The sequence below is a fragment of the Netta rufina genome (genome assembly GCF_964035555.1).
Source record: "Netta rufina genome assembly, chromosome: 1".
NCBI classification, from domain to species: Eukaryota; Metazoa; Chordata; class Aves; order Anseriformes; family Anatidae; genus Netta; species Netta rufina.
Window position 1 is genome coordinate 191,352,082 of NC_140123.1, and position 10,240 is coordinate 191,362,321.

At 43.5% G+C, this 10,240-nt stretch overlaps 1 protein-coding gene across 7 annotated transcripts in view; it reads right to left on the reverse strand.

The window, feature by feature from the left end:
- The window catches only part of KIF21A (kinesin family member 21A), an 89,227-nt gene extending 80,132 nt beyond the window's left edge, over window positions 1-9,095 (reverse strand). For all 7 annotated transcript variants that reach the window (XM_084297615.1, XM_084297613.1, XM_084297618.1 and 4 more), the window contains exon 1: window positions 8,859-9,095. In XM_084297615.1, the coding sequence (XP_084153741.1) occupies window positions 8,859-8,902 (44 nt within the window). In that variant the 5' untranslated portion in view covers window positions 8,903-9,095. The remainder of the gene's footprint in view (window positions 1-8,858) is intronic.
- Window positions 9,096-10,240: the final 1,145 nt, after the last annotated feature.

The window sequence follows — 10,240 nt, forward strand, 5'->3', positions numbered from 1 at the left end:
TCTGAACGGGATCATTCAACTGCTGAATTCAGGCCTTGGCACTGAACATGCAGCTCCACAGGATTACAGGCAACTGAGATGGAAAAGACCTTGAAGGTCTGAGGGTTTATTCACCCACTCTGCCTTGTGTACCAATATCAGCTATGTCCAAAGCATTCCTGGCAGTATCAGTTTGAGCTGGTTTTAGAAGTCTCTCCTATAGGCAATTTCACATCTCCACAAACAAACTGCTCCAGGACATCCATCCTTACATCAGTAAACAGCTCCCTTCCTATCTTTTACTTTTCTTAGGGTAAGTCAAGACTATTAACATTTATCCATTTCACCTGGAACATGAACAATTGATTCTCTTCTACTTCACATTTGCCTTTAGGTATTTGTTTTTGCAGTCTTCACTTCCCATCTCTCACCTTACGGAACTGGTCCTGTTTGCTAGGTGCCCAGTCATCTCCCTTCTCTCCTGAATTGCCTCTAACTGCAATTAGTCTGCATTTTTCCCAAACAGTGGCACCCCAAACTGAACACTGGACATCAGCCTACACATTATCAGTACATTGTGAAGGAATAAATTACCTCATGCCTTACATAAAAAGGCTATTTTCTCTGTATACTATTTTTTTTTCCTTTTGCCACAATGTTTGTTTCATGATCAATTTGTATGCATTATTTATAATCACTTGAATTCTTGCCTAAAACAACAGCAGAGAGCTCCGCTTGCCCTTTACTTTCAGTCAGCTAGTATCCAAAATATAGGCTATCACCACTTTCTGTAAGTCTCCTCTTCCTCCCCCAAAATGTCTTTGCGTTCATCAGTTGTTAGAGTTGAAAATCAGCCCTGGCTTTCGGGGCTGAAAGTATGAAACAAAGCACTTTCATCTGAACCTCTCAAGTGTAGAATGTTTCTTCCTCTCCTGGGCCTAGCAAGTCTTATTTGTTGACATTTAAAGAACAATGAAGAGCCCATCTGTTCCCCAAAGGCTTTGGGGAAAACAAAGATGAAACAGACCTACACAGCCAAGGCAGCAGGTTGACTAGATGACCAGCCAATGTAGGTCACTTCAGGGGGTATAAGCAGGAAAAGATTCAGTTTTAAGCTTTTGGGAGGACACACACACAAAAAAAAAAAAAAAAAAAAAAAAAAAAAAAAAAAAAAAAAAGGACAATTAAGTGTCAGTATAACTAAACATCAAATAACTTACCTGACAATACCAGTTCAGTCCTACCTCTGATCTGATTTTTAGAGCTCACTGAACACCAGCCAGACCACTTTTTGCTGAAGTCAAAGTTCTGCTAATGAATATCACAAGGGCAATTTCATTGTTCCTGAGTGACGAGCTGGCTGATTAGATCAGAAGCGTAAATCACACTTTTAGCTACTTAAGTTAAACAGGTGGCCTTCTCTCTGACTTACTACTTCTTCAAACTATAAGAAGTGTAACCTTTCTCTTTTCTGTCATGCCTAGGAAAAAAAAAAATATGTTCAGATATTTATTCCCTCTTAACCCTGTGTGAAAATATTTCCTGCTCTTTCATGTGTTTCAAACAATTTGCTTATAAAACACATTAACCTTTCTTAAACGTGCCAATCATTCACTCTTATAGTATAACTGCAACTAGAGAAAGAACATAGGGGAACAATCAATACCACCTAGTCTCCAGAGTAACGTGTAGAGATAAGACTTTAAAGAACAAACAAAATGAAAAAAACACATCCATGTTTATCAACATTGCTAACAAGTTACATACTTCAACATAATGTCCTGACTGACATTCATACTCTGCAGCTACACAGCTTTCCAGGTTTAAATGCCACATTAACTTTGGTGTTTTGGTTGTCTTCTGCTTAAGACTGCTATCATGGATAGAAATAAAAGGAGAAAAATAGTGAATGAAAATGACGAAGAAGAAATACACAGGTTGTTGTCTTCTGTCCCAACAAAGACAATAACCAAGTGGTTGGGCATTGACCCAAGACACAGAAGACCTTTGTTCAAAAACTCTGTATTAGATTAGTCTAGACAAACTAGACTAAGAAGCTTTTTTGATCAAAATCTTCCTTTATCAAAAGACACCAGGGCAGAAAAGAAAGAGTCAGACTTTGAGATGTCTAATGAGAGAGAAACATTTCCTGTCCGGTCCTATTAGCTTTATCCTTCTGCGTGTTCAGCTCTGCTAGCTGAAGCAGCATGCTACAGCCCTTTAACTCTTACCCACCTCGAGAATCCTGTTTTATTGATGTTCTTAAAGGATTGATTATGCTGAAAATAAACAAAAGGGGGGTAAGGGGGAGATAGGTGTCCTTCTAGCTACCGTACACAAGAGAAAGCATTGCAGGAAACCTGGTGTACTTGATGAATGGAGAATCTGCATTGCATGTAAAATATCCTCCCAAAGAGCTAAGTATTTATTAACCAGCTGAAGTACGTAGCATTCCTGCAGCAGTATAAACACAAGAACCAGCAGCGAGAAGGAAAAGTTATCTAGACAACAAATGCTTGAATCCATTTTTAAAACCAACAGTGGGAAAGCGCTCTTCAGCTTGAATGCTGAAGAATTACTGTGTGCAAAGAACAATAACATCAGAAGCTTTTACTAAGGTTGTGCTGCTCCCAGCCTCCTTTGTTGAAAATCCACAGTGAGACTCGAGGGATGTGTCATTCAGCTTTGTTTGGTAGAATTACGTCCTAAAGTTGCTTAAAGAGTGCACCATCCCAAACAGCAAGCCCAGCATTTGGCAGACAATTGAAAAGAGTTCTTCAAACAAACAAACAAAAAATAATTATTATTCCAGCAGTGAAGGATTTAACCAGATCTGTTGAGGACAACAAAACCAAAGGCCCAGATGGCACCCGCTCCTCACTCCCTATTTCCATACAGGTTCTACCTCGCAGATATTTTGTGCTCATCAATTGACTGGCTCCGAATCAGCAGCGTGACTGCTCCGCTTCCAGTAGCGCTAATTTACACACAAAACCTTGTTAAAACTGGGCTGTGGCTAATGCTGAGTGGACAACAAGGCTCACGTTTGGAGGCTACACATGGCTAACAGGGGACATGGTGTGGATATAAGCACTCCAAACCCGTCACCCACCCCAATTACACACGGATTTTTCCAAGGCAATGCATGTGGTTCACAGTGTAAAACACACACGGAACAGGCCTTCCCCACACATCGAAGTCACTGGGCCACCGACCTGCAAACCCTTTCACTGCTCTCCATTTGCATCTTGTTGCTATGGCAAATGCATCAAACAAGAGAACTGGCTGGAAAAAATAAGGCTGCATTTCTGCCTTTAGTCACACAGGAGCAGACGTGTCTTTCAGCAAAGTTTCACCAGGGAAAACTGGAAATAAGACACAGAGGATTACAAAAAAAAAGGAGGAAGAACAGGAAGAAAATGAACAATATTTAAACATTTTGAGAGTAGAGGGGAAAGAGGACACAAGGAAAAGGCACAGCTCGTGTAGTTACTCTTGCTGGACTTGTTCAGATGGTGTTTGATTTCTAATTAAACTTTCTTGTTCTCCAGTTCAAACAATACTTTTAACTTCTTGCGAGTATTTTACATGGGAATTAAATTAGTGTAAGAAAAAAAATCCTCTGCGCCAGCAGTCCCAGATGTGACAGAATACTGAAACTTTTCCTTAAGCAGATAAAAAGGCACCTCCAATGGCTTTAATTCCCCAGCAGCAGTCAGGTAACGCAAGAGGAAAGCAAGAATTCCAGCAGCCATCTCAGGCAGGGCAGCGAGGGCAACCTATAAAGCACTTAAAGCAAATAAAGGGAAAGCAGAGGGAGGGAGCGAGGCTGCCTCCATCCCAAGCACAAGGGTCATTCAACTGCTGTAGAAGAATTTGCAGAAGTCACACAGAAAAAAAAGGAAAATGTGAAGCTTCGAGGAGCTCAGTAATAAAGGAATGTCTGAGCCGACAACCTAAACCCAGACTCGCCACGGAGCATAGCAAAGGAAACATCACCCAATGGAAACTGGATTTTCAAATTGAACTAAACTCCCAAGTCTTCTACAAACTTTAGGAAATGCCAAGTTTAAAAACACAAAAATCAAGACATATTAATCTTTTGGCAAGGAAATTATAACGTGGAAAATGTGTGACTAGGTTTTCTTTCCCCTTTACAAGAGGATGAGCTTGTGTTTACATCTCGGGTGGTGGAAAGGCAAAGTTTATTTCCTAGAAAGCGAGATCACAGATTTCAGCCTGCCCCAAGCAATATCAGTTACGGCTGATCGAGTCAGATATGATGAAACCTGAATTAATTCAGCAGCAGATGGTGCTGTGGGTTTTTTTCCAGCTGTAATGCAAAACATATGGATGGAGTGGCGTAAAGTTTCAGTGAAGGACAAGGGAATGTTTGTTTAACTCACGGTACAAAGGGAAACATCAAAACTTACAAAAGATATGAAACCTGAGCTTTCCAAAAACAAAATCTCCTTTGTAGCTTTCCATTAACAGACTCCCTTTCCAAAAGAACTATTTCCCAGCACCTGACATGACTCAACTTTTAACTTTTATATTTACTATTTAATACTGTTGAGCATTTTTTTTTTTACTTTTTTTTTTTTTGACTTTGGCGGGGAATACTCGCATACTGCTAGACTGAACTTCATTAATACTCAACTTTCCGAGACATTTCGCCCCAAAAACTTTCAAACCTTTGCATAATTACAGCTGGATGACAATAATTGTCTAATAAAAGCTGCTTATTTTCTGGTGTGCAATAGCTGGAACTGTCACAGAGGAAAAAAACTTCGGTGCAATCAGAAATTAGTGCCGAGAAGGGGAATGGAAAAGGTGAAAAGGCAGACAAACAGTACATGGGGTGAAAAAAAAAAAAAAAAAAAAAAAAAACACAGAAAAAAGAAAAGGAGAACAAAAAAAAAACTCAGAAGAGAGCCAACTGGTCACGTAGTTCAAGAACTAGGGCCAGGGTAGGAACAAATCCAGTGTTTCCATAACAAATCTATGCCTCAGAAGGCTAAGGTTACACGGGCTGAACACAGCCCGTTTGCCTTATCAAAAGCTAACAGTGCGTCCTGATTTCATGCCACAAACTGCCTGATTGGTTGCTAAATTTAGGCTCCCAAATTGTATCAGTAATCAGCAGGCTTTTCTTAGAGTATCCCATCTCCCCTTTTGGAACACCAGAAATAGCAGTTTTTAATTCTTGAGCTCCGATTATTACTTCCCCTGTTATTTAAGACGTTTCCTGACGGATGCGGCACGCTTTGCGCAAATCATTTCCATGCTTGGCAAACACCAGGACTTCAGGGAAGTGAAGCGGCATTACGATGTGTTGCAGACACCCAGGGCGGGTGCAAGAAGGGCACTTTTGAGATGTTTCGGGGAAGAGCTGGTGGCCAGGTCCCACGGCTTCTCTACACAGGTGAGGAAGGGGGGAACAATTCTCCTCCTCTTGGCACGAGGGATGGAACACAGGAGAGATGCTGATCACAGCAGCCGAAGTAGCAGCACTTCTTATCTTGCCAAAGCAGGGAATAAGGCACATCTTTCACCAAGACAGCACACCCTATGCCAGACCCCCATTCCCTTTAGTTTCCCCAACCATCAGTTCAGGTCCTTCTATTGTCCACTCCACCCGAGGCATCACCCAGCCACGTGCCAATAGCCATTTTACTGACTGGTGGTCAGCTTCCAGAGCTATTTGATTTTCATGTAACTCTTTGTTATTTCTTCTCTTTTCATGTGGCACCTGACAAGGCAGCGTTACAAATCAACACTGAAGCTTATCATCTGCGTGTCTGGGGCGTTCAATGACTCAGAGTGAATCAAGCTCATCCTTCTTCAGAGGACCAGAAGACAGACGTTGACTACAGCGTTGATGTCTTCTGCGTAACAGGATGCACGTAACAGACATCTTTCCATGCTCCATCACAGAGAAGTCCTCCAAGCAAGCCTCCTGGTGACTTCCATCCATATGTTATTGCTCTCCAAGAGTTCCCTTGTTTAGCTTGCATCCAGAAGTGCAAGAAACCTAAGCCCAACTTTCTGGTCTGCTTAGACCATCACTGGTAGGATGCCCTAACCGTACCACTGCAAGCTACAAGGGCAGGCACTGCTACCTCTGCTGCTGGAGCTATTTCAAGCCCTGTGACCCCAGCCAAGCCCCAGATAGCTCGCACCATGACCCTGCATGCAACACGGACACGAACTGCTGAGATCCTCAATGTTACATGAGACCTTCACCTGCCCAGGAAACCTGTACACTGTACCTTGGCTGCAGACACCACTAACACGGCAAGACACACAAATTTGGATCTGTAACTGACATCTTTTCCTGGACTTGGTTCCAGAAACAGCTGCCCAACGTTTCCACCATCTCATAGCCTCCTCAGCAAAACCTTCGTACGCTGAAAAGACTTTTTGAAAAGCAAGACGGTAATTTCAGCTTTGCCAAGAGGATAGTTTTTCACATTTAAAAGAAAAAACAGCCACCTGATTAGGTGAATATCACAGGGGCTCTCTAATTTCACCTGAAAGCAGACACTACGCAGTCAGAGAAATGCAAAGAGCCAGGCTCTTTGTTGAAGTCGCAGACCATCATCAAAATCTGAGTCCACAAGTCTTTCAGAGGCGGTTGACAATGAAGAAAGAGGTTTTTTTCCTTAATTGGGGAATTTAACATTAGTTACTGGATTATCTGGCAAAGTATTTTGAGCTTTCATGCTTCACTAAACCAGAGTATTTAGTTCACCGCTCACAAACCCATTATTACACTGAAGAAAATGGAGAGCAATTAGCATACAAAATGATAGCTTAAAGGTGGTGTTAATTGGAAAGAAATATTTTTAATGGTGTTGTATACAATTAAGTGAGATAACCAGGTTCTGGGAAAAAAAAAACAATTTGCTAAACCATTTCAGTAATGTCTGTTCTTCAGCTTATGTTTCAAGTTTAAGCAAATTCAGTGCTGCAGCAGGTTCAGGGCAATACGCCTTTGAAATACCTCGGTTCAGCCACTACCACGTGGGTTGCAACCTAAAAGCTGGTCCTCCTGTCGAGCAAGCCATGTTCAGAAGATATACATATCAAAACAAAGACTAAATCATGGCAGCAGTGGAGATCATCACTGAATTAAGCTCAAGTTCCCCAAAAGAACTGAAGAAGGAGAAGAAAACAGAATGCAGGATTTTTTATAGCGCGCTGATGCAACTGGTCTTGCAACTCATAGTGTGTTATAGGACCTCACAAAATACACAACCAGAAGCAACAGAAGACAATCTAAACAGAGTTACTGATGGGGAAAGAGTAATTGTGCATGCTTTTGTTCATGATTTCTAAGCAGAGAAGGAGAAATCTTGTACATGAATAGTTAATCTTCCAGAGGAAGAAAGCAGACAGGAGGAAAGATGTAATCCCTCATTACCAGTGAACTATACTCAGATATAAAGGTGTTAGCTATACAAAGATATTACAGAAATGTGCCTTGCAACATTTGGGATTTGTTTTAAGAGCTACAGCGAACCATTTTAATCCAGCTGAGTGATGCTAATTCACTTTTACAAATTCTTTGCCAGATAGTATTCCTAATCTATTCATCGCACATCTACAGCCATAAACCTATTTGCACCAGTAGCTTTTATTTAATTCCTAGTTACAACAACCCTTTGTATTTTAAATGAACTTCTACATCACTATTATTTTTGGCTCGGGAGATATTTAATATTTTCTTCAAATGACAGAGCAGTCTGCTAACCTGCAACACGCCCTATTTTTAGAATCACACCTATCTCATATTTTCCTTTTTGAAAACACAGTCTAATTACGTTCTGGAATAATACCTCCCTGTATTTTGATGTGAAAAAGGGCTTCAGCAGCCACCGCTCAGAACAGCATCCCTCCACGCAGACAGCACTACTGCAGGCAGGCTTCAATGAACACCTGCAGCACAAGCCCCACGTTGGCGTGAAGGGCGGTGTTTCTCTGTCTACCCAAAGTGCCACTGAACTGTTGGTCCCACGAGCACCTACCCACAACAGCATTCAGCAGCATCGCCTATCCCTACAGCCTTTATCCCCAAAAAATGATCCACGCTCACCGCCTGCCTGCACAACCCAAATTTATCTAATAAGGTGAAATGGAAGCAGCAAGGACCAACCCGTAGGTACAGACCTTCCCCCACTGCCTGATGCCTTGTGGCACAATGCTCCAGATGCACCAGCATATAATTATAAATATCAAATACTCTAAATACCAGCATGTAACATAAAGAATCTTTTTGAAAGGAAAAAAAAAAAAAAAGAAGTCATCATTCAGCATTGCAACCAAAACCCAAATATTGACGTTTTCTACATGTGTGCGTAGGTATATTTCCTCTTATATTTGAATTATGTAAAGGCATCTTGAAAGCGAAGACATCCGTGGGCTAATCTGGAAGTTCTTCAAACAATGCAATAACATCTTCCCATAGAAAACCGAGGAGAGCCAAGAGTTCACTGATGAACACCAGATTTTTATCTCCGATAAAAGCGCAATTTGAATTCGCTGATGATTTAAGCTCCACTCCCACTACGGCTCCTACCGAGAGTTATTCATGATGCCGGGTGAGCAGCCTCGTGGAGACCCATCCATGCAATTTTAGGTACAAGGTTTATGAGGGGAAGAAAAAAAAAAAAAAGAAAAAACCCCTTTATCATCCTAGGCTGCTCCGGCAGAGCTTCGCCATGCGAACGGCTGGAGCCGAGGGGCTGCCTCTGCCCGATGAGTAAGCATTTGCAGCGTGTGGCCGCGGTTCGCCCCGATATTTTTAGGGTTTTATAGCTCTTTTTCCCCCCTATACACACACACACACACACACATACACACAGCTCGCTTCTTACCTGACCGCCACCCGCACCGAGCTCTCGTCCTGGCCGGCCGACATGGTGCCGGGGGGCCGGGAGAGCGGCCCCGCCGCGCCGGGGAGGGGAGGGGAGGGTCCCCTGTCGACGGAGAAAGACGAGGAGGAAGAAGAAGGACGAAGAGGAGGAGGAGGAGAAGGCGGAGGCAGCGGCTCCCCCCTCTCACCTCCTCCACCTCCCCTCTCCAGCCATTTTGGGTGCCCGAGTCGCTAGGTGGCGGCGCTCCTCCCCTCACACACACACACACACACACACCGGCCCTGGGCGGGGAGAGCCGGCAGCCCGCCCGCCGGCCTGTCAGTCAGTCAGTCTGTCCGTCAGTCAGTCTGTCCGTCAGTCTGTCCGTCAGTTTGTCTGTCTGTCCATCCATCTGTCTGTCTGTCAGCCCACCGGCCGAGGTCTGGCCCGCCGCCCTCCTCCCCCCAACCCAACCGCCCGCTGACAGGAATTTCTGATGCCGGCGGTACCCCCTGCCGGGAGACAAGCCCGGCTGTTTTGCCCAAAACAAGCCGCATTCCTAAGGGAGGCTTTCCATCAGAATAAGCCCTTATTTATTTATTTATTTATTTATTTGTAATTGTAATGGTATGCTAAAAACCTTCTGCTTCAGGTTGCTTGGTAGCAAACACTGCTCACTGCTAACCCCAGCCTCTGTGAGAGGCGGGCAGGTGAGGTCTGTAGGACAGGGCTTCTGGCCATCCCCACCTCTTCCACAAGCAAGCCCCCCTCATGAGAATAAATCCACCGTGTCATCATTACTCTGCGTGTTTCTCCTCCTTGCTCGCTCAGCCTCCTCTATTTTTCTTAATTCACTCAGGGATTGGAGCATTTCCAGAAAGCAGCTGGCCTGGAGACTGCTGGACAAAACGAAGGTCTCCTGTGCTCTCCTGAATCACACAACACCCCCATGCACAGCTCCGATATCGATGGAAATCAGGGTGGTTTAAGCTCCGCAGAATATCACTGAGGTGTGCTGAGATAACACTTACTGGGAGGGCAGAAAAATGGGGGCACAGGTAGCTCAGGCTGCAGCCGCCTCAGGAACCTGGTGCACGCAGAATGCAGCCTGATTTCCCCTGGGCTTCCAGCCATATTCTCTATTTTATGCCATAGGCAAAATGCTTTGCTTCTAATTTTTTTTTTTCTTCTGCGATATTTTATAGATAACAGATAAAGTTCTCACAGACTAACTGTGTTAGCATTCATGCAAAATAGCTTCCAAATGAATGTGATGGAAAGCTCATAATTCAGGGCGTTTCCAGCTAGTGGGGCCTGAACACTCGTGACCGTGTTGTGCATTTACCTGTACTATACTGAACTATTTAATAATAGCTCCACAGTGAGTGGCTTCCTATAGCATA